Source organism: Leopardus geoffroyi, chromosome B3, assembly GCF_018350155.1.
Source record: "Leopardus geoffroyi isolate Oge1 chromosome B3, O.geoffroyi_Oge1_pat1.0, whole genome shotgun sequence".
NCBI classification, from domain to species: Eukaryota; Metazoa; Chordata; class Mammalia; order Carnivora; family Felidae; genus Leopardus; species Leopardus geoffroyi.
Genome location: NC_059337.1, coordinates 22,492,476 through 22,519,627, shown reverse-complemented (window position 1 = coordinate 22,519,627; position 27,152 = coordinate 22,492,476). Strand labels below are relative to the sequence as shown.

Genomic DNA, 27,152 nt, shown 5'->3' with positions numbered 1-27,152 from the left:
TCCCACCTGTGGTTCCTCCTTGCACAGTGTGTAAGCTGTTCCAGAACAGGTCAGGTCAGTGCAAATCCAACAGGGGCTGCGGCCAGTTCCCCCAAACTGATGAATAAATCTAAGAGTTCGGTGCTTGAAAATACAAACACAAAATCCTTGGTGAGTCAAATCAATAAAATCAGAAGAAAGAAATGTACACAGTTAGAAATAAAAAACTAAGGAATAGCCACCAATACAGAGGAAATTAAAAAATTCTAAGTGCCTGTATTGTTAATCTATACAAAAATGTTTAAAAACATTGATCGTAACTAGTTTTCTTAAAACAATATGTAACTAGGGGCCCCTGGGTGACTCAGTTGGTTAAGCGTCTGATTTCGGCTCAGGTCATGATCTCATGGTTCATGGGTTGAAGCCCCACATCGGGCTCTGTGCTGACGGCTCAGAGCCTGGAGCTTCAGATTCTGTGTCTCCCTCTCCCTCTGCTCCTACCCCACTCACACTCTGTCTCTCTCTCAAAATTAAATAAACATTAAAAAATTTTTTCTTTAAAAAAATATGTAACTAAAGGTGACTTCAGAAGTGCTTGAGGACCTAACTGGCCCCATGGGAGGAATTCAGAAACATACCAGTGGATGCCCAGACAGCCACCAGGTGCTTTCTTTTTCACTTACAAAAGTGATTCTAAAACCAAGTATCTGGTTGCAGAATGTAGAGATTTTTGTTTAGCACACAAAAGCAAGCAGCAGAATTATTAATCTCAATTATCAATATTAGTAGGAAAAATCACAGGTAGGGATCATCTCAGGAACATAATAGTGGTTTGGTCTTAAATCTATAAATATAATACAACTACTAGAGCAAAGGAGGAAAACCTTCTGATCATCTCCATGGATACTGAGAGGCTATGACAAAAATCTAACTTCCCCAGAAAGCCTTAATAGTTTGAGAATACAAGGATACTTTTTTATTATGACAAGGAAAATACATGTCTTCATACAAGTTGAATGGTGAGACACTGAACCATCCCATTAATGTCAAGAACAAAATAGGTATGCCACCTGAATCACTATTATTTGACACTGTTCCCAAATGCAATTGCCTAAAAGAAAGAAATACGGGAAATTATTGGAAAGGACAAGGCAAAAGAAAATCTTAGAAACAGTAAGAAATTACCATTAAAGTGCTTGATTATGACATTAATATACAAAATCAACTACATTCCTACACATCCAGTTAGTAAATAAAATGGAAGAAATCATTCCACTGAAAATGGTACCCAAATGATAAAATATCTAGAAATAAACAAGAAATTCATAGGCCTGTATGAACAAAACCATAAAAATTTACCAAGTGGTATAAACTTAGACTGAATACAAGCCTAGACTGTAGCAGTCTTAAGTAGGAAGACTCAATCTATAAATTCATTGTGACCTCAATTTAAAAAAAAAATGTGTGTGTGTAGGAGAGAGGGAGTTAGAGAATACAGAGGGAGGGGGATAGAAAGAGAGCAGAAGGGAGAGGGAAGAATGGGTGGAGGGGATGGTTGTTTTGAAAATATTGATATTTGAATATTTGAATATTTGATATTAACATGGATAAAGCTTCAGATTTGAAAGGCATTCTTAGACAAATCATGAGTAAAAATAGCCCCAAACACTTAGAGAAACTTAGTTTACAAATGAGGTGGCATTTTGATCAAAATGGGGAAAACACTAACTGCCTTACAGGGATACCCCGTTATATATTTTGTTGGCACAAGTGACCAACCAAAAAACAAATGCATTTTTACCTTAGTTTCCTGTAATAAATGAATTCCAGGGAGTAAGAAGATGTAAAGGTAAACAAATGAAACCATAAGAATTTAGAAGAAGATATGAGTAAATTTATTTATAATCAGAATGGGGAAGGCCTTTTAAAACTGGAAACAGATCCCAGGATCTACCGAGGCAAATATGGATAAATTGACAACATAAAACTTAAAACTTTATATATGCTACAAAATAAATAACATCAAAACACAAATAATAAACAAATAAAAATGTTTCTAAACAAATAAAAATATTTTCAAGACATAAGACAGAAAAGTTCCAAAGTACACAAATTAAGAAAAAGCCAAATAACCCAACTGTAAATTGTATAAAGGACATAAATTTACAAAAACTGAAATTTACAAAAAACATCTGAAAAGATACTCCATTTATAATAAAATTAACTTAATCAGAATAACATTGCAATATAATCTGTCACCAGATTAGAAAAAAAATATTAAGTTTGATAATAGTGTTGAGAAAGCTGAGAAATTGGCCTTTTCATTACACTCTTGGTAGGTGTATCCATTGATCGGTCTTTGGGGGGTAATTTGGCAATACCTACCAAAATGTTAAATGCACATGTCCTTAAATCCAGCAATTCCATTTCCAACTTAGAATTTACACCAAGGTATAGTCACAAAAGTATGCTAAAATATAAATCAAGGATGCTAATTACAGATTTGTGTATAAAAGTAAAAACTGGAAATATTCTATATGTTCACTAATAGACTAACCAAAGAAATTATATCCACTGAGACAATGGTATGCCAAGCAGCTATTAAGAAGAATGAGGTAGATCTTTATATGTTGTTATGTAAAGATAAAACACTAAGTGCAGAAAGCGAAGTGCAGAGTGCTGTGTGCATAGCATGAGTGGTTAAAAAAAAAGGAGTCTCTTTCCACACCCCATTTCTCCCTCTCCTGGCCTCCTTCCCTTTCTTTTTCTTCCCTTCTGGAAATGCCTCCTAGTCCTCAGAAGCTCACTCATAGGTGGTCCCTGTGGCCATTCATGCTTTTCTTTTCTTTTTCTTGCTTGCTCTTTCTTTCTTTCTCTCTCTCTCTCTCTTTTTTTTTTTTTTTTTTTTTTTTTTTTTTACTACATGTGCATCTTTTCCTTATTACTTTTTAAAATGGCAGAGCATTATTTTAGTGGTCAACATACTTTTATTTGCTTTTTTATGTTTTTCTGTATAAAATACAAAACCAAAAAAGGTTTTTTCCAAGGAAAAATGTTGTAGACATTAATTTTCAGATAGCAGTAACAAATGAAACATTCTCTTAGATATCAAAACACCTCTACTGATTTCTAAAATAGAAAAAAAATAAACACAAAAAGAAAAGATTGTGCATTGTTCATCTATCCCATGTAGAATGGGTAAACTCTGAGAACAGCCATACTCCCAATGGTGTGATGCTGGAATGCTTTTATTTATCAACCGCCTTATAAACAAGGTATCCTCTCTGCAGCTGCAATCAGTGCTCACGCGCCCACATGCACAAGCCTCCACAGAGCTTACGTGCCCACAGAGCATGCACCAAGCCTCCATATTCCTCAGTGCAAACCAATCCATGCTCATTACCCAGAAATGAGTGAAATAAATGGCTGGAGAAAGGTATGCAATTTCTTTTCCTCTGAAAATCTAATCTTCCCTCATAATATATACCCATCTCAGGGGTTAGAAGCAAACTAAAGATCCCCAGGAGCTCAAAGCCTTCTGTAGTTTTGAGCTCTGAGCAGTTACTGTATGAAACAATAGAACAGGAGAGGTTCTGTTGTGTTTCCCTCTCCTGTCATTAAAAAATAAGGAGAATGGGAAAAGGCAAAGTGACTTTTGTCAGCTGGATTATGTTAAGTGGTGAACCATGTCACCACGTAGGTTTAAAATTAAAGTTTCCCTGGCTTTCAAAACACTTATCTCCAGGGAATCTACCTGCTCAAGCCACCTTTCTGGGCTAACATTGGGGTAGATGAGCTGTGGGTAAGCAGATCCCTAAAAATCAGAGACTGGAGTTACTGGTTGTATAGCCATTTTTAGCCTGCCAGCCCCTTCTGTTGACTTCCATTGGCCTTTCATCCAGGAAAGCCAGTGGCCACATCATTCCCTTCCCAGTTCCTGCCATACAGGGAACGAGAAGATGTCCCAGACCCTGCCCCTGGCCTTGACACATAAAGAAAAGCTTGGCATATTTTCACTTTATGTTGTGCATTTGTATGGACCCACAAGTTTCTAACACTAATCGACTCTAGTACATGTGAAATATCTAATATATTATTTAAAAAAAAAGAAATACATAGCTGGTTTAATTTAACCTCTAGCTATTACACTGGGCTGGTAATTCTAATAGAACTCTATTTATCCTTTGGGTGTTTCAGAATAGAGCAGACTCAAGTCCCCAGTGTCTGGGGGCAGCACCGGAAATGTGAGTCACTAGCAGCTATAGCAATCCCTCTGACTTGCCTGGGTCTAGTCCTAGTTCAGAATCAACACACATCTGTGTCTGTCCTAATTCCCTCCACAGGGTAGACTGGCAGGACTCAGGCTGGTAAAAGCATAATTTATAAGATCAAGTGTGTGTGTGTGTGTGTGTGTGTGTGTGTGTGTGTGTTTTAAAATGTAGGAACAGCATAAAACTGTTTCTCTCTACCAACTGTCTATGGTAGAGAAAAATAAAACCTGAATTGCAGAAAACACCAGCAGTTAGGTTTTTAGTTTTAGTTTTGTTTCCTTTGACCAATAATTTGAATGGATCTAGTGACTGCAGCTTATCATTATTATTATTTTTTTCAATCTAGGTTTGTAAACAGGCAAAAGCATATGTTGAATTTTCATGTAGGCCTTCTTGGCAAGTGACATGCAGGCATGCAAACCAGGTTTACAGGCTTCCCTTGGCAGTCCTGAGCCACTCTGACCTCTCTAAAGGGCTCACCAGGCACTGGGGAATGGGCAAAATGACCTCTCAGTGGTTCTGGGGACCCTAAGGATGTTCCAAGGATATCAAGGAGCCCCTCTGAGAGGATGAAACAAAAACGTGCTGAGATCCTATTACTGAAAGGAACAAGGAGACTGTAACGACATGACTGACAGCTACGGGTACATCAGTGTCCTCATGTTTAGTGTGGCTATGGGATTAGCACCCCAAATTATCCCCAAGCTAATGACATCACCTGTCTGTGCGTTTTCCTACATGCTGGGGACCAGAACCAGATTAAGCAAAGTCTTTGGACACAGCCTCCACGAAGTTTGGGGCGGACATCAGGATGCCGATGGTGCAGATGATGGTGAAGACGGAGAAGGCCATGAGACACAGGCGGTCCACCACGCAGGCGGCAAACTTCCACTCACTGCAGATGGCCTCGCTCTCGTCCTGGCAGCGGAAACGATTGGCAATGTAGCGGACCTCCTCCAGGATCTTGGCCAGGTCGGGATCCCCCTCGGGGGGCTGCCCGCCATGTAGGAGCTGCTCGTCGTGCGTGGGGGAGCAGGCCATGCGGCCACACACGACGCCCGAGTCGGGGGTGGGGGCACAGTGCACACCGTCCAGGCCGCGGAAGCCAATGTAGAGCAGGTTGCCGTTGGTGGTCGGTGGCCCTGCCACCGCGCTCATCTCCACGCTGGCCAGGCTGCAGCGGCGCGGCTTGTGCTGGCAGGCCGGCCGCACCTTGTCCTCCCCGGGCCTCTTCATGCGCAGGAACCATGCGCACCAGTTCAGAAGGATGACTCTGGTCTGGGGAGACAACGGGGCAGTTAGCACGGTGGGTGGTGAGCCTCAGCTGATCCTAACAGCAAGGTGATCCTAGGACCTCAGCCCTACTTAGTGGACCGGAAGGGTGACATGCCCCTGCTCCTTCCGGGGTGAGTTTCCACAGGCAGGCAGTGCCAACACCTTACAATGGTTGAGTCAAATGTGAGCTACGCAGATGAAGGCAATGCAGAAAGGCCCCCCAGGATTGAGTGAATTCTCAGTGGCAGACACACAGCAATCTCTGGACAGATAAGCAGGTGGGAGGCGAGGGTTATCTTAGGAGAGTCCTGCCTGAGCTGTGTGAATAAGACCAGTCATTTTCCCTCTCCAATCTTTCCTCAACTGTAACTAACAGCCATCATACCTAACTGCCTGTAAGGCACCCCAGTGTCCCATGGCACACCCCTGGAGATTTAAAGATTTTCAAGGGTGACCCTGTGACACCTATCAAATGCTGCATGAACGCCTAACTTGAAGCAGTCCAGACTGAGACACCAGATCCCTTGCGGTGATGACATATCATTACAAAGCAGTTTTTGTTGTCCTGATGAAAAGCAAGTGCCAAGAAAGTCAACATGGGACAGGAAATTAGGGTAGTGTGCTCCTAAGATTTGAGAGGTTGTGCTGTACCAACAGGTGCTAAGTGGTCAGGACATAAATACTTATTAAGTTGTTTTGACCAACGTAATAGAGAGAGTCATTAGGTTGTTTGTTTGTTTGTTTTGCCCCGGGGGCTGTGAAAAAATCCCTGAGACACTAAAGGTGCTGTGAACCAGGGAAGTTTAGGAATCTCTAACCTAATTCATCAGGACACAGTGAAGACTGAGTAACATGATATGTGGGAAAGTACTTGGAAAAATCTAAAGCAGGGGTTGGCAGACTTTATCTTTAAAGGGCCACACAATAAAGTCCATAAGGTCTCCATTGCAACTACTCGGCTTTGCTAATAAAGTACCAAATAATCATAGAAAGCGTGTAAAGAAGCAAACGTGGCTTTTTTCTAATAACATTTTATTTGCAAAAACAATTGGTGGGCCAGATTTGACCACCAAGGCCATAGTTTGTCAATCTCTGGTTTAAAGTGTTTTATCAACATATATCGCCCACATGCATACAAGATGCTCGAGAGAAATCACTGATCTTTCTTGTTTTTCCCTTTAATGAAAAGAAGGGAGCCATGTGAAGACTCAATCCAGAATAAAAAAAAAAAAAAAAAATTCTTGGAAGCCTATTTAGACAAGTGTGTGAAAAGTAGGCTCTTTCCCTGAAATTATCCAGATATTGATTTTAACTTTGGTTTATGATTGTGGGCGAACTCCATCAGCAACATAGCAGGTATGTTTCACATCTATAAGTTTAGGCAGTAAGTTGTGAAGTTCATGCCTGCAGCACTTTCTTGGTAATCGTTTTTATAACATCTTATCAGAGATAACTGCAATAAACCGGTCTGGAGAAAGGTAACGAAAGAACAAGAAGGCATAAGAGCAGGTTCACTTAAGCTGTAAAGATAACCTTTTGTTCATAGCAGATGGCAGTCTATATATCCTGCCCACACTCTATGGACAAACCTCCAGAGCCTGGAAAGGGCTTTTTGCAGACCCTGGAGGGTTTTCTGTGATCATTAAGGGGCAGGGCCACATGGCCCCACATGTGTCCTTCCAGGAGGCTCCTAAGGCATGCCATTTCACTTGGGCCTCTCAGAGGTTCTGTGAAGTGAGTATAATCTCCCCACTTTACAGACAAAGAAACAGAGGCTTCAAAGAGGCTAATAAATTGGCTCAAGGTCACATAGTAAGCAAGTTACTTATGTGTTTAGACTTCCACAGCCTCATCTGTAAAAGGGTCTACAATGTCTTCCTCAAAACACCTGTGACTTCAGCCTACCCCCTACCCGCACTTTGAAGGCACAGGGAAGACTGAACCAGAGCTCAAGGGAGTGCAGTGGGCAATGAATGCGTCCAAACCCAGAGGCAACTGTGCACACAGAGAGCTAAGGCCAGGCGTGTCTGTGGTGGTGGTGGTGGGGTGGGGGTGGGGGGGGGGGACAGGGGGTGTTTGTGCATACCCTGGGGCACATCTCAAACTAATATTATCCATGCTGCCAGGTCTATTTTGAATTCCATGGCCTGAATCATTAGCTTTCAAGGCTAAAGAATCTCAAAAGATGAAATTATCCTCTTGGCACTTATCAAACTGTGCTCATGACCTCTTCTATTAGGTTATGGTTTTGTGTCTGGCTGTGCAAATGTCACATAATGCCGCTGCACCGGCAGTATCTTCTTCATAGCAACACATCATAATAAAAGTTCCTTGGAGGCTGTTTATGTTTCAAATACACACAGAAAGAAAGAAAAATGCAGTAGGGTATATAAATTGAAAGCGAGACATACAAGCTTCATGTTTCATTTGCAGCCATTGGTTTGGACACATTTGTGCTGAGAGGTGAATAATTAGCATATCGTCTTAATTAAGATTTTCTTTCTGGGGGCGCCTGGGTGGCTCAGTTGGTTAGGCGTCCAACTTCAGCTCAGGTCATGATCTTGTTCATGAGTTCAAGCCCCATGTTGGGCTCTGTGCTGACAGCTTGGAGCCTGGAGCCTGCTTCAGATTCTGTGTCTCCTCTCTCTGCCCTTCCCCTGCTTGTGCTCTCTCTCTGTCTCTCAAAATTTAAATTTAAAATTAAAAACAATTTAAAAAAAAGATATTTTTCTGGATACTAAAGTACTACCAGGTTGGTAAAATTGTTTTTTCTTCATGTCTTAAACATAAGAAATAATAATATATATTTTTAGCTTTACATTTGCATAAATAAACACTTGAAGGATAATGGAAGAATTAATTGAAATGGCCATGAATATTGGTGGTGGAAGCAGAGTGACGGGCAGGGATGAGAGCTGATAGCCTTCCTTACAATTTTACTTTTATTTCGACTTTGGGAACATGTAACTGTATTACTTATTTCAAACAGAAGGATGGGTAGACAGAAAGTGTGTCAGGGTTATAAAAGTCAGATGAGAATGCAGGTTAATGTGGACAGATGTGTCCCAGCTTTTAATGAGGGCACCTTCTGAAAACAAGCCAATGGACTGCAGTGATTAGACGTGTGTGGGAGATAACACCATTTCTGGGAGCTCACTCTACTGCTGATGCAATGAGCTATGAGAGAAAGTTTTTGTTAAGTGTAAGAATTTCCTATGGAAGAGAATCTAAGAGGACACATTAACTTGGTAAAGCCATTTTTTTTAAGTAGTTTTTCTTAAGTTCACTTTTGGGTAACTGTAAATTATTGCACAATGAATATTTTTAGAAGGCCTGGAAACTCCCTGTTGCTGGAGGTTCACAAAATGCATCTTGCTTCTTGCAGCTGCATTTTAGCAAGTTGGTGAGTCCTAGACTCCTTTCTGAACTTGGATGCAAGATTACAGATCTCCAAAGAAAAACAATATTGTTTTAACATAAGAGGCTCCTTTAGCTCCTACTGCCCTTAGGCTATGCTCTCTGGGCAAGAAGACTGGAAGGATTGCAGGGCCCAAGTAAGTATCTTGGGTGGGGGGCATCCCTCCCCTGCCTTGGGTGTGAGGTGAGGAAAGCCCAGGACCCATTGTGGCCTTAATCAAGGTTTCCTGAGTGTCAGGTGAGCGTCAGATACTGGACTCCTAAGGAGCACAGCATGTGACTAGGTAAGCATCAGCCTGCATGCCGGTGCTAAGCAGGTGCTGGGAAGGTGTGGCATGCTCTGGGCTGACACAACAGGCTGTTGTATTCAATCATTTGGTTTTCATCCTTTAGCTTTCATCCTATACTCCCTTCCCCACTGGTAACTACTAACCTTTATTTTATAGGCCTGTGGTAAGTTTACATTCCTACATATATTGACTACACAGGTTATTACATGGCTCACTCTTTCTTACCCTTTTACTCCTCATTCTGTTTGGAAGATCCAACCACATGGCTGTGTGCTTATCTTGTCTGTTGCTTCCAACCACTGCACAGTTCTCTGTGGTGTACATGCAAAAAGTAGTTTCACAAACACTATGGTAGCAAAATGTACAGAGCAGTCTGTGTGTGAGCCCTCTTCTGGAATGTCCGATTGTAAGAACAATGCCATGGGAGCCTAAGAGCATGCTCACCAGAACTGTCCTCTACATATAGACCATGCAATAATGTAGATGGGTGGGGTGCTATGAGAAATATGGTTCTGTTTAGGAATGCTGGGCTGTGTGTGGGATTTTTCAGATAGATAAATCATTCCTAGAGCCTCCCTTGGGGAGGAGCCCTGACTCCCTGTGGTGAAGCACAGGAGGAACGCACCCACTTGGGCATCTTGCCGCCATCAGGGTCGTGGTGGTGATACTGCAGCACAATCACTGTCACGACCACAGAGAGGCCCACGATGATCATGGTGCTGGCAAAGTACTGGGCTGCAGAGACAAGAGACACAGGGTGAGACCCGGGGCCTCCATGGCACAATTATCACAGGGTGGCAGGCAGACCCAGACAGCGGTGACTGATTGCCTGGGGCTAGATGATGAATCCAAGAGCAGGGCAGGGCCACCTCCAGGCCTGCAGACTCCTGTCCACATTCCTGGCAGGCAGAGGCCAGCCCAGAGCACAGAGACCTGGTTTCCTGTCCATGAAAGCAGCCTGGCCTACCTAACTGCACTGTTTTGAACTCGGTCCATTGCCTCCTTTATTGAAGGTTAACAGCGCCTCACCAGATGCTAAAATTATTCTTCCCAGGATAAAGGATGTGGACTGTCATGGAACTGAAAACACTTGGGTGGTGAGGGTGTGGTCACCACAGGGATGACTACAGGCTGTGAACGTGCTGGGGGTGGGGATGGAACAAGGGCAAACCTGGACATCACCGGCTGTCTTATGAGGCCTGGATAGCTAGTATTAGTGGAGAAAATGAGGCTGGGGCACCCGGTAGCTCAGTTGGTTAAGCGTCTGACTCTTGATTTCGGCTCAGTTCATGATTCATGAGTTCAAGACCCGCATCAGGCTCTGCAATGACAGTGGGGAGCCTGCTTGGGATTCTGTCTCTCCCTCTGTCTCTGCCCCTCCCCTGCTCATTCTCTCTCTCTCAAAATAAATAAATAAACATTTAAAAACAAAAAAGTTAAGAAAATGAGTCTGGCCCCATCTAATGAGAGATAGGAGGAGGTGCCAGTTGTGTGAGGAAGATGTGGAAGGCAGTGACTTTCCAGGAGAACATTAGCTTCAGCTCTGATGGGCAAGAATCGGTTTCTCTATCTTGGCCCCAAGGAGAAGCAGCATGGAGCATCCAAAACAGCTCTCCCTCAACCCCCTGCCCCCATCCAGTGGCTGCCATCTGTGAGTTTACACAGGCTACTCAGCCTGTTTGGGCTTTAGGTTATTCACCAGTGTAACAGGGATAGCAAGCAGTGCATTCTTTGCAGGGTTGGTGCAAGAATTAGCAATTATATGAGCCCAGGATCTAGGAGAAAGTCTGACACAAGGAAGACATTCCTTGATCAGCAACTCTGATTATTAGAACTTTGGTGTGGCTTTCAGCTCAAGGGGGGTGAGGTCTAAGCAGAAGACATTCTGGTGCAGAGGCTAAGTGTGTGACCACACACCTGGTTAAGAACACTTCCTTCTCTCCAGGCAGGAAGGAACTCACTGCCCCACTGTGGAGACCAAGAGGTACCTTGGTGAGGAGTTGCCAGAGATGGACATTTGAGGCTTAAAGTTAGCATCAGGGATTTCTAAGAAAGGGAAGGGTAGTAAACAAAACTCTTACTGGTATGGGCTGAACTGTGGCCTCCTTAAATTTATATGTGGAAGCTCTAACCCGTGGTACCTCAGATTGTGACTGTATTTGAAGACCATCCTTTTAAAGAAGTGATTAAGTTAAAATGGGGTCCTTAGAGTGGGATCTGATTCATTATGACTGGTGTCCTTATAAGAATGGGAAATTTGGACATACAAAGGGGTACAAGGATGCACCCAGCAAGACCAATGTGAGGACACAGCAAGAAGGGGGTCATCTGCAAGTAAAGCAGAGAGGCTTCAGAAGATCTCAAACCTTCTGGCATCTTGATCTTGAACTTCCAAACCCCCAGAACTGTAAGCAAATATATTTATGTTGTGTAGGCCACCCAGTCTGTGAAATTTTATTGTGGTCTCCCTAGAAGACTAATACAATGACTTGTGGAGGTGTCCATGGTCAAAGGATCCCACAGCTGAAGTCTCAACAACAGAGGTCAGAGGCCAACAGCATCACATCTTTCTAGAAATAGTCTATGCATCAACCATGCTTTTTCCCCATTGGTTCATCAGTCAAGGCAGTTTCTGCCAACTGCCCCACAGGGAGTGCTTTCTGCTGAAAGTCTCTATTGAAAGTATTGTGTTGGAAGGTAGAAATAATGGGGTCAGACCCTCAAGTTGAAACATGGTTCCTTGCTCTCTGGATGGTACTGACAGAACTAGGAACACCCACAAAGGCTTTTCATACCAACAATTACTCTCTCTGGCCAAACTATTACACATTAAGGGAACTCCACAAAGATGAGCCTTGGCTTCTTAGTTTGTGAAGCCTGGGAGTATCCATATAAGCTCCCCTACTCCTGTCCTCCCTAATTAACCACATATGGCAGCCCTCAGGTGGCATGGGTCAACAGGAATAATCATAGACTCCTTTCCTGTTTCTGATCTCCATCACCAAACTAGAGTAGGGATTCTTATATTAAACCTAATATCCACTGTCAGAACGTTTGCTTCCCATTCTCAAAACTGGCTGGAGGTCTGATTCCCTAACCAGGAATGGAACCCTGGCTATTGGTGAGAGTACCAATCCTAACCACTAGACCACTGAGCACCTCTTTGCATGTTCCTGCTTACTCCAATCCAGAGAGGGGTGTAGCAACAAGTGATGCTGTCTTCTATTTCTGCCATCCTGCCCTGGGCAGAAAGTCATGCCTTGCATCTGTCTTGGCCAAAATATAAATATATTTGTCCTGTTTACATTTCCTCACAAGCTTTAACTTTATACAGAGACATTGAGGTATCTCAGGAAACAACGGCTAAGAGTTAAAATGTGAGATCCTTACATTTTGGCAAAGAATTTGTGGAAAAACAATGACTCAAGGTATAGTTATAGTCACTACAGGTATATAGTCACTATAGGTACAGTCACTCCTTATGGCAAAGAGAGGATTGGGGGCTCTTCAGGGCACAAAGGACAGATTTATGCTCTGTTTCCATGCTAGGAAATCCTGGGTACTCTCTAAGTCTGTGTCTTCAAGAGAGGCCCAACACTTGCTTACCTATCAAGGGCACTGAGTCAGATGTCGCAGGCATGATCTCAGCCACCAGCAACATGAAGACAGTAAGAGAGAGTAAAACTGTTATCCCTGAAACATAAACACAAAGGTGCCTGAGATAGAACAGATTATAGGGACTCAATTCCACTTAACTGTGCCTAACCTGACATTCAAATAACTACAGAGGTATGGGGGAGGGGTCAGTGACATCCTGAAACTAGATACAGAATTCTCTGTACATATAGGCATGGCCATTTTTTCTGGGGACTTCTCATCATTTACCAGAGTCCTAGATAGAGATAAGTTTAGGAGCCAGAATTTTAGAACAACAATACAAAATGAATTACGGAACTCAACACAAGTATGTCTCGTTTTCTTTATTACACTAGGATCTAGAGGTAGTTTCATACAGCATGACAAAACAAAACAAAAACAAAAAAACATGCTATCCAAAGACCTGGCTTTTGGTCTTGACTTTGCTATTTACTTCGATAAGTCACTTAACGTGTCTGAGCCTTGCACTTAAGATACGGGTTTGAGGATGATTTCTACATGTACTAAATATGGCCTTGGTAACTCTTTAAGATGTTGAGAAATTGATCTCACCATTCCAATCTTAGTTTTCTTATCTTTGTATTGGATCTTAAGGAATCACCTGTGGACAGCAATATACAGATGCAAACTGGTACTAGACTAAACTGTTCCCTGTCCATAACAAATGCTGGTCAGTTGCTACCAAGGAACAGGATTGGGTGGCAGGAGAGGAGAAAGCAAGGCCCCTCAGGACAGAACTCAGTAGTCTCTCCCTGGGCATTTTTATATTCTATGCAGGATCACAGGATCCTTCAGATTCTCAGGAGGGCATGGACATCCAGCATGGAGCCTAGATCTGGAGCCTGTGGTGTCGGGAAGATGCCCTGGGCTGGCAGGTCAGTGTGTGATGCACCAAGAAGGCTCTACAACATCTCTGCACCCAGAGCCGTGACAAGTCCTGCACTGTCCACAGTGATCCCTACAGCACTGACCTGGAGGCAAGGCCTCCTGTCCTGTTGCAGACTCCCACCCAAGATCAGGACACTTACCCAGGGATATTTTCTCCCCAGAATCTGCAGGGAGCAAGAAGACGAGGAGGGCCAGCGCAGAGATGAGCACACAGGGGATGAGCAGGTTGAGGCCATAGTAGAGGGTCCTGCGGCGAATGGTCACTGTGAAGGTGACGTCTGGGTACGGCTCTTTGCAGCACTCATAGAACTTCTCACTCCGCTTGCCTGGGATTCCTCCATTAGCAGGGGGTGGGAAGGAACCATTGTCTGAATAAAATTACCCTGCTTGTTTATTTTAATGAGCATATCACACAAATGACCATGGGGTTTGTTGAGTGCTAAAAACCTGGATAATCAGTGTTTGAATAATATTTGTTTATTCAAAGAGGCCCAGAAAACTCCCTAGTCTTTTCTATGTAAGAACACAGCCAGAAGACAGCCATCTATGAATCAGGAAGCAGGCCCTCAGCAGACACCAGATCTGCCAGTGCCTTGATCTTAAACTTCTAGCCTTCAGAACTGTGAGAAATAAATTTCTATTGTTTATAAGCCACCCAGTCTATGGTATTCCATTATAGCAGCCTGAAGGGACTAAGACATCAGGATTATAAATAATACATTATAAGCTTTACACCATTATAAATGTAATTATTGTTTTTCTATTTAAAATCATCAAATATAGTTTCCCACAAATTGCAATTTACTGTCCAGCCTGATTTTAGGAATGGAGCAGATTCTAATATAAAGATGCCTATACTAGCACTGACTTGTTTAACTACATACTTTTCATGGAAAGCATTGAATTTTCTAATTTTTTTTTTTTTTTTTTTTGGTTGTTGTTCTCATTGTATAGCTCTCAGTAAATTACAGAGATTGCTGCAGGGTTCAATAAATGTTCACACTGAAAAGCAGAGTGGAAAATCCCAAACTTTTAAAGCCAGCACAGGAATAAAGTGGCTTTCTACAAGGCCACTGGTCTCATGTCTTTGCTAGACTTACCCACAAGGTCCCATTCTCCGTTTGGGATATAGCCGCTGATATCTGCCTCTTGCATCTGTAGATCCAAGGACCACCCTCCGTAGGACCAGGACCCAAACTTGAGTTTGCACTGCTGCACATCAAAGGGGAACCAGCGCACATCAATGTAACAGGAGCTCTTGAATATGCCTACGTGGACAATGAAAACGGCCAGAAAAACTGAAATGGAAGGTGACTAAAATGGAAGGTGACTGATTTAAATACACAGAATCTCACACTGTTGGTGGGAATGTAAACTGGTGCAGTCATTAAGAAAACTGTATGGAGATTCCTAAAAAAATAAAAAATAGAACTACTATATGATCCAGTGACCCCACTTTTGGGTATATATCTGAAGGAAACAAAATCATTACTTGGAAGAGATATCTTCACTCCCATGTTCATCATGTTCATTACAGCATCATTTGCAATAGCCAAGACAGAATCAACATAAGTATTCATTGATGGACAAATAAATAAAGGCAAAGATTATCAAATCTCTCTCTCTCTCTCTCTCACACACACACGCACACACACACAATGGATAATACTATTCAGCCTTAAAATAAGATGGAAATCCTGTCATTTGCAATAACATGGGTGAAGCTGGAGAGCACTGTGCCAAGTGAAATAAATCAAAGACAAATACTATGTGATCTCATATGTAGATTTTGAAAAAAAAAAAAAAAAAAAAGGAAACAACTGAACTCACAGAAGTGTTGAAATGCCAGGAGCTGGGGGTGGTGGGGAAACGGAGAGGGGTTGGTCAAAGGGGACAATGTTTCAGTTACAAGATGAGTAAGTTCTAAGGCTCAAATGTACTACATGCTGACTCTAGTTAAAAATATCGTATACTTGGAATTTGCTAAGAGAGTGGATCTTAAACATTCTCATGGAAAGCAAAACCAAACTCAGCCATGTGAAGGGATAGATATGTTAACTTGATTGTGGAAATCATTTTACAATGTATATGTACATTGTCATCATGTTGTACACCTCATTACATTTTCATTTGCCAACTGTACTTCAATGAAGCTGGAAAAAATTTAAAATATAAATAATATATTTTAAAATACAAAAAAATACAGGGGCACCTGGGTGGCTCAGTCAGTTAAGTGTCTGACTTCAACTCAGGTCATGACTCGCAGTTCATGAGTTCAAACCCTTGCATTGAGCTCTGTGCTGACAGTTCAGAGGCTGGAGCTTGCTTCAGATTCTGTCTCTCCCTCTCTCTCTGCCCCTCCCCCGCAATGCTTTCTCTCTCCTTCAAAAATAAATATATTAATGTTTAAAAATTTTTAAATATAAAAAATATATTTTTAAATTTAAAATATAAATAATTCAAATAAATAAATACATACATACAGAGCAATCCTTTGATTTCGATCCTCAATATGCTGTTCATAATATGCAGTGCCTATTCTTCATGGCCTAGGAAAGGGCTGACGAGTTATACAATACATTACTTACGATTTCAGCATGTCTTTTTAAGGAGGGCCTCATGCACACATTGTTCTGACCCACCTGTGTTCCCTTCGAGAGGAGGTGATGTAGGCTTCTGGGCATCTAGACTAGGGGTGAGTAGAGAAGCATTCAGCCCCTGCTCCTCCAAACTACAGCTAGACCTGTCCAGAATAAGCTTGGACATTTTTGGGAGATGTCTAGAAAGAAAACTTGGGTGAAGCTTTCTTGTTTTTTTTTTTTTTTTTTTTTTAAATTCAAAGACAACACCTTTATGCTCCATCGAAGACTGTTCTGAGGGATTTCTGTGCAAGGAATTAGAAATTCTGTAAACTTGCCATGCCTGTGTATCTTCAATCTCTAAATAATAAGAAAGAAGAATACAAAAAAATCCCAGAGAAATTGATAAAAATGACAAAGGGTTTATTTAGAAGCAGAATATGAAAGGGATATGAATATGAAAGAATATGTGTGTCTGTGTCTGTGTGTGTTTGTGTGTCTCTGTTTGGTGGGGGAGGGGGGGCGCAGCGTGGGCATTTTCCTTATGTTAAAAATTGAGAAAATACTTGGTTATCTAGAAATGTATGTAGGGAATAGTTTTAACTAGTTTAAATTCTAGATTAAGAACAGAACAAAGACTGGTAAGTTTAAATTGAAGGCATAGCGCTTGGGCACAAGTGACAGTTTCCATTGAAAAGAGTGATTCCAGGGACACCTGGGTGGCTCAGTCCGTTGGGCGTCTGACTTCGGCTCAGGTCATGATCTCACTGTTTGTGAGTTCGAGCCCCACGTCGGGCTCTGGGCTGACAGCTCAGAGCCTGGAACCTGGTTCAGATTCTGTGTCTCCTTCTCTCTCTGCCCCTTCCCTACTTGTGCTCTGTCTCTATCAAAAATAAATAAATGTAAAAAAAAATTAAAAAAAAAAAAACAAAAACAAAGAAAAAGAGTAAGTCCAAGCTAAGACAAGTTGGGAGTGAATTTCTTCCAGGTCAGAGAGGAGACCAGATAAACCCTTCTAGCAATTTATGTCCATGTACTCCTCCCTGCCCAGAGAAAGGCCAGAAGGCAAGAGAAGGCACAAAGAGCTAACTAAGGGTGCCTCTATTCCTGCGGACAGAGTCAGCTCTGTACATTTCTGCTACTAAATTTAAAAAAGAATGAATGGAGGAAGGGATGTAACAGCCTTGCAAACACAACCCTCACCCCACAACCAAGTTAGGAGAGGGTAATAACTTCCTGTCCCCTCAAGTCCCTTTAAATATGATGTTCAGTGTTACACCCAATGTTCATGGGCATCTGAAAGTCAATACAGACACTGCCCTCCCATTAATGGGCTAGATCCCTTCAAACCTACATTGCCTGTAGAAAATGTAACTCTATAACTGAATTATTCCATTTCTATGAAATGGCCAGAGAAAGAGAATCTCTAGTGACAGAAAGCAGATCAATGGTGGCCAGAGGCTGGCAGTGAGTATGGGGATTAACTGCAGACCAGCACAAAGGATCTTTTCAGGGTGATAAAAAATGTTCTAGGAGCGCCTGGGTGGGTTAGTCAGTTAAGCGTCTGACTCTTGGTTGCAGCTCAGGTCATGATCTCATGGTTCGTAAGATGGACCCTCATATTGGCTCTACACGCTGATAGCTCGGGGTCTGTGTGGGAGTGTCTCTCTCCCTCTCTCTCTGCCCCTCCCTTGCTTGCACTTTCACTCTCAAAATGAATAACCTTAAAAAAATAATGTCCTAACACTAGATTGTGGTAATGGCTGTACAACTCTGTGAATTCACTAAAAATCATTGAATTATGCAGTTAAAAGCAGTGAATTGTATGATATGTAAATTATACTTCAATAAAGCTGTTATAAAAATATGAAATAGAAAAGAAGGTAATTTCATAACCAAGTCTCTATTTCAAATCTTGTACCCAAAACATTTTTTTTTTTTTTTGCCTGTGCTTCGTTACATGAACAGAACATCATCCCAGATCTGTTCTACATGACCCCCAGGGCACAGTCTTGCTGCCCCAGGCCAGAAAGCTCCAAACTTCTCCTGCCAATGTATGGAAGACTCCCACACTCACAGCACAACATGCCTGTCCTTACCAGGCTCCTGGGGCCATGGAGGCTGGGACATAGGAATGAAGCCCCAGAGGGGGCTATTGCACACAGGCAGCTTGGGGCTCAGGAGTACTGCTTCTTGTAGCTGAAAATAGCTTCAGCCTTCAAAACAATCTGCAACACCATATTCTTGTATACTGATGACTACTGGAGATAGTTTTTTAAAATAGCCCTCATAATAAAAGCTGCAACTCACAGCCTGGTGAAAAAGAATGTCTGTGCATGTGATGGAAGGCTCATCCCATAGCTTCAGTCTCCAAGGGGCCTACTGTTAGGTGGAAAGCCTGCTTGGGCTGGGGGAGGGGTGAAGGAACTGGGGAAAGTAAAATGGAAGCACGTGCTTTAAGACAGAAAACCTGAAAATCTATAGCTCTTCAGTCTGTACAAACATTATTGAGAGTTACCTGCCTTTGATGGATTTAATCACTTACACATTCATTTATGGACAGGTACCTGGTTGATTAGTGGTGGTTCTAAGGTGTATAAACATGGAATCTTCCCATGGGATGCTTATCCTCCACTAAGGAGGAAGAGCATTTAAGCAACAACTCAGGAGGCAAGGCCAGCTTTGCTGTGCTGTGAAATGAATAAGAAGGTATACGTGTGGTGTACAGTGTGTGTATGTGGGGGGGTGTGTTGTTGGTGTGTGGGTATGTGTGAGGGAGGTATGTGTGTGGGGTGTATATGTGGGGTTTGTGGTATGTGTATGGTGTATAATGTATGTGTGTGTATGTGTGTGTGTGTGTGTGTGTGTGTGTGTGTGTGTGTTGTGTTGGGGGTGGTAGGTATGTGGGTATAGTGTGGCATGTGTGTGTGTGGGGGGTGGTGTGGTGTGTGTAGGTGTGTGTGTGGTGTAGGTGTGTGTGTGTATGCGGGGGGTGGTGTGGTGCGTGTATGTGTATGGGGGAGGTATATATGTGGGGTGTTTTGTGTGCCTCATGTTCTATAAATTTAATCCACAGTGAATGCAAGTCCCCCTTGTCAGGTCATTTCCCGTTCTCCTTAAAAGCTGCAATCTGGGCAACCCTGGACATTTTCTGGTAGGTGGTGTGTAATGTGTATGCATGTATGTGTTGTGCAGGGGGTGGTAGGTGTGTGGGTATGGTGTGTGTGTGTGTGTGTGTGTGTGTGTGTGTGTTGGTGGTGAGGTGGAAGGTGGTTGCAGATTGCCTGGGAGCAGGAAGTTAAATGGTTGCAGTGGGGAAATAATCCTGGAAAGAACATGTAAAAAACCATTTCAAAGATTTCTAAAACTCTGTTAATACCTACATGCCTCAAAGCATTAAAACCCAGGTTCCTCATGCTCTATATTATTCAGTGAACAGCCCAGGGCCCAATGAATTGACAGAAATGATGGGCTTTTGGAAAAAAATCAATCCCAGGAAGCAATTAACCATCAACCGGTTGGGAAGGAGAAGAGAAGCTCAGTTAGGAATAAGTCATTGATGAGCCCCGCTTTGAAATCACTTGCTCTTATACCCAACACCCAAGTCCTCTGTAACACACACACTCAAGAAGCCAGCAAGTCCACCATCTCGCCCCAACACCTGAAGAGCAGCACCTGCCAAGATACGCAGTCTGGTGGGAGGGGAAATGGTGAGCTGAAATGGGTGGAGAGAATGGCCAGGGTTGCCCAGCTTGCAGGTTTTAAGGAGAACTGAAAATGACCTGACAAGGGGGACTTGCATTCACTGTGGATTCAATTTAAAGAACATGAGGCACACAGTAAGAACATACGACACATGCCACCAAAGACAGTTTGAGCCATGACCCCAAGACAAAAAAAGGGAAAGATGGCATCATCAAGTTCAGGAAATACATGCAAGCACACAAGGAAGAAAACAGGAAGGGGTGGGTGTGAATGAGGCAAAGGAGGCCCACCACTAGTGTGAGCAACCATTGGGGGATTAGCACCCCAAACATGCCGAAATTGTCTAACTACAGGAGGACAAAGGAAGTGGATCTTACCTGGAGGGAGGTACTGGCAATGCCCAGAAGAATTAACTAACACGTTGGTGTGGAATGTGGCATCAAATCGCTCATCAGCACTAGAAACACAAAAAGGATTTCATGAGTCAGCACTGCCAGACAGTGGGTTTCCCATGCCCTTAGGTCTGTCGTGACTGTGGTGGAATAGCTCTGGCAGGTGCTACTCTTCGCACTTGGGTCATGCCACCATTCACAGCCTGCCTGGGAGATCTCAGAGCAGAGGTTGGTAGGGCCAATGTCCACCACCACCCCCTCATTTCATATGAACTGTGATTTTCAGATGCATATAAAACAAAGTTCTTAGCAAAAGTCAATCCTGAAGACAATTTCATAGGACAGGAGCAGATAAGAAATTTCTATCTATCTGTAGGGTAGAAGCTCTCTGCCATTGACAGCCCCATGCAGGCATGGATTTTGATCCACTGTCCTCAAAGCTCCAGTTCCAGTCTCCTGAATGTGCCCAATGCTTGGTTGATGCTTATCCAATACATCTTGAATGACTGAAGCTGCAAGCGCAGGAGGTTGCCAGGCATAGGCAGAGCCCAGAGGCATACTGGGCGCCATGAATAGCAATGACGGGAATGTGGGCAGATGAAGAGAGAAGAATTAGGTATAAGTTTTAGATAGATCCTCCCCAGCCCCCTCCCTGCCCATGTTCAGAAACTCCTGCAGCCAGCAGTTAACAAATTCTATAAAGGGGATGGGAAGAAGACACAAAACAGGAAGAAAGAACAACAATTAAAGCCAACAGCCCTTATTATCCATGTCTTTTATTTTCTGTATTCTGATGCTTTGCTGACCCTGGATGAAGTGTGCCCCCCTTCCGCTCCCAGGTTAGCCAGTTCCCAGAGATAGCAGACAACTTGTTCACCAGTGTATCTCTCAAATGCAAACCATCAAATCCAGAGCCCACACCCCAGCCACCTCCTTTATCAGGGTTTCAGATTCTAGGCCTCTGTCCCTCTGCCCTAATAACCAGAGGGCCAGGTACCGGACAGCTAGGGACAGCCCCTATCACCCAGAGCCCACTGGAATTATTCACACTGGCCAATCTTAACTCTGCTCATCCTGCCTCACCAGTTCCATTCCACGGAAACCACAACAAAGGCTCTTGCCCATGTTCCCCCTTCACTCCCTCTGCCTCCTGACCCACCCCGGTGTTTTCTTGTGTGGGTCTGCATGGTGTGCTATGCCTCCTGTTTCTAGGGAACTGTGAATAAAAACTGCTTCCTCCATGACAGCTACTTCTGTGTCTGTATCTCTTAGCATACCTCATTAAAACGAATCCTGGCTATCCTTAAATAAAAAGAAACAGAACTCCCTCAAGAAAATACAGGCAGCGGGTCAAAATGCTAGCACCAAGGAGTTAAGTTCCTCTCCTTTTAGCAACTGGGGACCTGTAGTAAGGCTGCATACTTCTGCAGAGGCTGGGGCAGCCTTTCCTAATCCCCAGGTCCTCTGAAAGGGAAACTCAGAGTCACAAGATATTTGAGGACAGCACTCAGCATGAGAGACACAATTAAAGACACAGAAAAGATCCAAGAAGAAGAAGTGAACGAAAGGAACAAAAAAAATTTGCTCCTTAAAAAAGTAATATCCTCACAGAAATTCAAGAGGATATTGCATTTAGTAAAACACAGCAATACGAAAATTAAATTTTGACTTATGAAATAAATGTTTATAGACAGGTAGGAGGTCTGGCTGATAAGAATCACAAAGATGAAATGTGAGACATTGATGAAGAGGGCCTTCAGAGTACAAGGCCAGGGGAACTCAACAGCTGCTGGAGAAACAACAGGGGCAATGGGTGGGAGGGAAGGGCCAAAGAAATCACACAGAGAAATTCTAGGGCTGAAAGAAACCAGTCAAGCATGAAGGCAAAGAGAGGCACCTTCAAGAACATTAAAGGCCTTACAGAGCTTGTGTCCCACGTGCTAGACTTGAGGATGAGCTCTAGGAAAATAAGGGTGAATACTGAAAAAGAAGAAATAAACTTTTGAACTAAAACTAAGTATGAGGGCAGGTGGGTGGTTCAGAGGGTTAAGTGTCCGATTCTGGATTTCAGCTCAGGTCCTGATATCATGGCTCAAGATCTAGCACCTGCATGGGGCTCTGCGCCGACAGAGTGGAGCCTGCTTGGGATTCTCTCACCCTCTCTCTGCCCCTCCCCTGCTTGTGTATACGCTCTGTCTCTCAAAATAAATAAATAAACATTTAAATAAATAAATAAATTGGGGTGCCTGGGTGGCTCAGTTGGTTGAGTGTCTGACTTCAGCTCAGGTCATGATCTCACAGTTTGTGAGTTCGAACCCCACATCAGTCTCTGTGCTGACAGCTCAGAGCCTGGACCCTGCTTCAGTTTCGGTGTCTCCCCCTCTCTTTGACCCTTCCCTCTCTCAAAAATAAACATTAATTTTTTTTTAATAAAAAATTATTAAATAAATAAATAAATAAATAAAACTAGGGATCAAGAAAATGGATTTCCATGATGAGCTGTGCAGTGGACCTAGAAAAGGCACAGAGGGGGTGTGTTTACACATTACAGCAAGATATGAGGTGTCTCTGAAGAGACTCAAGTAGATTCAGAGCAATGGAGAGAAGAAATAAGCTGGAAAACACCACAGATTCTATTAAAGACACATTAAAAAAATCACTGTAATAAGAAAAAGAAATGTCAACCACAAACTCTGCGGAAAACACTGCACAAAAAAAGTCAGGGTGTGAATATGAAACAAAAATGTGATGATGTGCAGAGGAAGAAGGAAGAGAGAGAGACTAAGCCACCACAAAAGGATAATCCTTTGAGATGAAGGACACACCCACCTCCTTAACTCTGAGCACACACAAAGGGAGAAGGAGGAGGGGGCAGGCTCAAGGTGCAAATATTCTTTGCTTGACTGTGGTCTGTACCCGACTGTCTCAATGAATCACATGATAAACAGGGACTAGGCACAAAATAGCTGAAAATGTGGACCTTCACAAAATCACTTTATATCATATCATGATTTTCAAACTGAGTTCTCAGGAACCCTGAGATTCTGTGGATGTGCTTTGGAGTTTCTGTAAATGTTTATTCCAACATCTCATTTCCTTGTATTTTAAAATGCTAATAAAAGTCCAAACCCACTCAAATTTTTACAAAATTTTAACTCTTCAGAATAGACTACCTACCAGTGGATTAATGCATGTGGCCCATTTAACTCCTTTTTTGGTGGAAGTTTAAGCTAAAACTTCTCTTGGCATGGTTATGCTGTATTTATAAACCTCTTGTGAATGAGTTACCCAGTAAGACTTCAGTTTTGCACTGCTCTTTTTAAAACTTCACATTTGAGCCTACAATTCCAGCTCAGAACCAGCACATGTTTCCACCTCTGTAGCTACAACTGAGAGCACCGTGCAATTCATGACAGAGGATACATAGTTTTGCTTATTTTAAGCTTGGGTTTCTTCTCTGATTTTTACATTTATAACAAAGACTGTGAGCATCTGTTAGATCAGTGACTCAATTCTGGAAGGAAAAAAAAAAAAAAATTCCTCCAAGCTCTTCCTCCATACATTTGGATCAATTTTAATTGAAGACTCTTGAGATCACAAGACAAATGAGTAAAATCAAGATAAAAATCTGTTTCCATTAGCCAACAGTTTACCTATGTGACTCACTGATTTTTAAATGCGGTCCAACCAAAATAGAATATTGAAGACAAACAGAGTTGAAACTCTGTCATCATTATCAAAATTCAAATCTTAATAGTTTTTGGCAGTTTTAGAATTCTTTTCCATTTTATACATAAATGATATAAAAGTAAACTCCTGTAATAATTGTATGTTAATACCATTTTATCTGTTTTGGCCATGATAACTGGAGATAAAGTTTGAAAAAGGGCCCTATTGCTAAAAACTGAGTCTGAAAACAGCTCTCCAAGGCAGGTAATGAAGTCCCTATGAAACATGAGTAGCCGAAACCACTGCAGTGACACAGTGTCAGTGCTGTTTGGCTTCCGGCCCAGCACTATGTGCATTCAGTGATGTACAATGGGGGAGCAGCAGAGAGTGACCATGAGGCCATGTGGTAACACAGCCTTGCAGCCAGCAGAAACTGATAACCATGGGTTGGGATGGGTCCAAGGACTCAGTTCATTCCTCTTTCTGCTCTGTTGTGCATGTGAACCTTTCTGTATTAAACAGTTTGAATATATATACTAATATATATTAGAACACAATGTGCTCACAGAGTTCTTGACAACTTAGGCACATGGCCCCTTCATTATCTTCGAGGGCTCTTCTCTCTAGCTGCCTGGGTCCTTGTCCAGCCAGCGAAGGGCAGACAGGCTCCCACCCCCACCACTGATGGGGCAACAAGGCCAATGGGCCTTGGTCATTGAAAAGTGACCATGGACAGGAGGGATATTTAGCCTAAATATTCAGGGTTCAGGCCCTATGTCCTTAGTGGGGTGGTCAGGAAGAAAGGCATCTGGATATGCTCTAAAGATGGGCAGAACTCCAGCAGGTGGAAAGGAAAGTTGCTATATCCCCAACAGAAGGCATGATCTGATCACATATCTGGAGGTTAACTAGACAGAGGGAAACTTCATGAAGGTGTGGTTTGTCTGGACCCTGAGGTGAGTGAGGTATTGCCCCAACACCTTATCTTAGCACTTGCCTCAGCAGCAAGGCTACCATGGAGGCTTGAGAGCAAACTGTGGGTGGCTATGACTGCAGGATCCAGGAGTCAATCAATGCTTATGGAATTAATTACAAGCTGTGCTTTCAGAAGCCATTGAAGGCATGGGCCAGCAGAGGTGAACCCTGGAGGTCTGGGATTAGATTTCTTCCTGTTTTCCATTCCCTAGGGCTTGCTCTGTGCCTAGTTCCACCTCTGACTCCTGGCCTGGGAAGCAGAGCCTCTGAACCCAGCTCAGTGCAGCCTCCTGCTTAGCCTGCCCTACAGCAGTGACCCCCACTGAGGAGCATGGAGGAGCTCAGCCTCAAGCCAGGGAAAAGAAACTGAACATGCCACCCCCAGAATCCTTTGGTCCTGGAGTCTGGCTGTCGGTGCCCTGAGAGAGAAGAACAGGGTGACCAGCCATCAAGAAAGCCCAGAAAGTCAACTCCCAACAGGCCACATACTCACTAAACTATGATTCTACATGCAGGTAATTATGAAAGAAAGAGTAAAAAAAAAAATCCAGGGTCACCCTGCTGTACCAAAGAGGGTAGGCACTAGGTATGTGGGTTCATGAAGACTCTAATGAATAAGGATTCATGTACAATCCGCCCCATTCCCTCTGAGCTCACATTGTCCTTGAAAGAAGGACGGAAAAGCAGAAGAGATGAAAAATGATCTCAACTGTTCTTACCACAAAATGAAATAATGATTATGTGATGTGATAGAAGTATTAGCTAATGTTACAGTGGTAATTAAATTGCAATATATATTTGTATCAATACATTGCACACAGTAAACTTACATACGGTTATAGGTCAATTATATCTCAATAAAATTTTTTAAAAAATAAAATAAAAACATTGGAAGGAAAAAAAGTAAAGGGGGAAGAAATAGAGAGCCAATCTATCTCAAAAGACAGTGGATCAAGGTATCATTTATTTTAAATCTCTTTTTTAAAAAAGCTATCAATTACATGTTAAGACATCTCTGATATAAAGTATGTTTAGATTTCAGAGGGGAAAACAGTCTGTTTAGAATAGATGAATTTTTTTTGAAAAGAGAGTAATATGAGACTCTTAAATACAGGAAACAAACTGAGGGGTGATGGGGAGGTAGGAGGGAGGGAAAAATGGGTGATGGGCATTGAGGAGGGCACTTGTTGGGATGAACACTGGGTGTTGTATGTAAGCGATGAATCATTGGAATCTAACCCCAAAACCAAGAGCACACTGCATACACTGTATGTTAGCCAACTTGACAATAAATTATATTAAAAAAAAAAAAAAAGAGTAGTAAGTCCTTTTTCGGGATACTTTTAGTTCTGTATTTTACTCTAAAATGTTAAAGGTCTACTACCAGCAATGTGGCCAGTCACAGCCTGTGAACAAAAAGTCTTGAGCAGAACTGAAATTTTATGGCCATTTCTACCTGTCAGAGATCCCAGGGGACAGATATCTGGGCATCAGCTGGAAGCTTCCAGAGCAATATATTCAATCTGTTCTTTATCCGCCAATTTACATGTTAAGTGGCATGTAACATAGATGTTATTATAATAATTGAATGTAACATTGGATGGATTATAACCATGTTATAAATAAGAAAATGTTATTACAGTATGTATCAAGTTTCTGAGCTCCCCATTTTGTTCCTTGAATTATATGACTATCTCTGACCTAGTACAATATCATCTTAATCACTACAACATAATGAAATGTTGGTATTTGGCAGAGTAAGTCCCCCAACTTTGTTCTTTTGTTTAAACATTGTATCACTGGGGTACCTGGGTGGCTCAGTCTATTAAGTATCTGACTTCAGCTCAGGTCATGATCTCATGGTTATTGGGTTTGAGCCCTGCATCAGGCTCTGTACTGCCTGCTTGGGATTCTCTCTCCCTTCCTCCCTGCCCCTCCACAACTATCTCTCTTTCTCAAAATAAATAAACTTAAAAAAATTTTTTAAATATTGCATCACCTACCCTTTACTCATCATTGTAAATTACAGGATCCACTTGTCCACTCCCACTAAGA

General features: G+C 42.5%; 1 protein-coding gene across 2 annotated transcripts in view; it reads right to left on the bottom strand.

Moving 5' to 3' along the window:
- Positions 1–1,851: 1,851 nt before the first annotated feature.
- Positions 1,852–27,152, bottom strand: part of CHRNA7 (cholinergic receptor nicotinic alpha 7 subunit) — a 114,278-nt gene continuing 88,977 nt past the window's right edge. Inside the window, exons 5-10 of one of the 2 annotated variants that reach the window (XM_045448892.1) lie at positions 20,439–20,518; positions 14,878–15,045; positions 13,918–14,112; positions 12,839–12,925; positions 9,858–9,967; positions 1,852–5,528 (exon numbers count right to left, since the gene is read on the bottom strand). In XM_045448892.1, coding sequence (XP_045304848.1) covers positions 5,010–5,528; positions 9,858–9,967; positions 12,839–12,925; positions 13,918–14,112; positions 14,878–15,045; positions 20,439–20,518 — 1,159 coding nt within the window. In that variant the 3' untranslated portion in view covers positions 1,852–5,009. The remainder of the gene's footprint in view (positions 5,529–9,857; positions 9,968–12,838; positions 12,926–13,917; positions 14,113–14,877; positions 15,046–20,438; positions 20,519–27,152) is intronic. The other variant, XM_045448893.1, reaches the window with a different exon arrangement.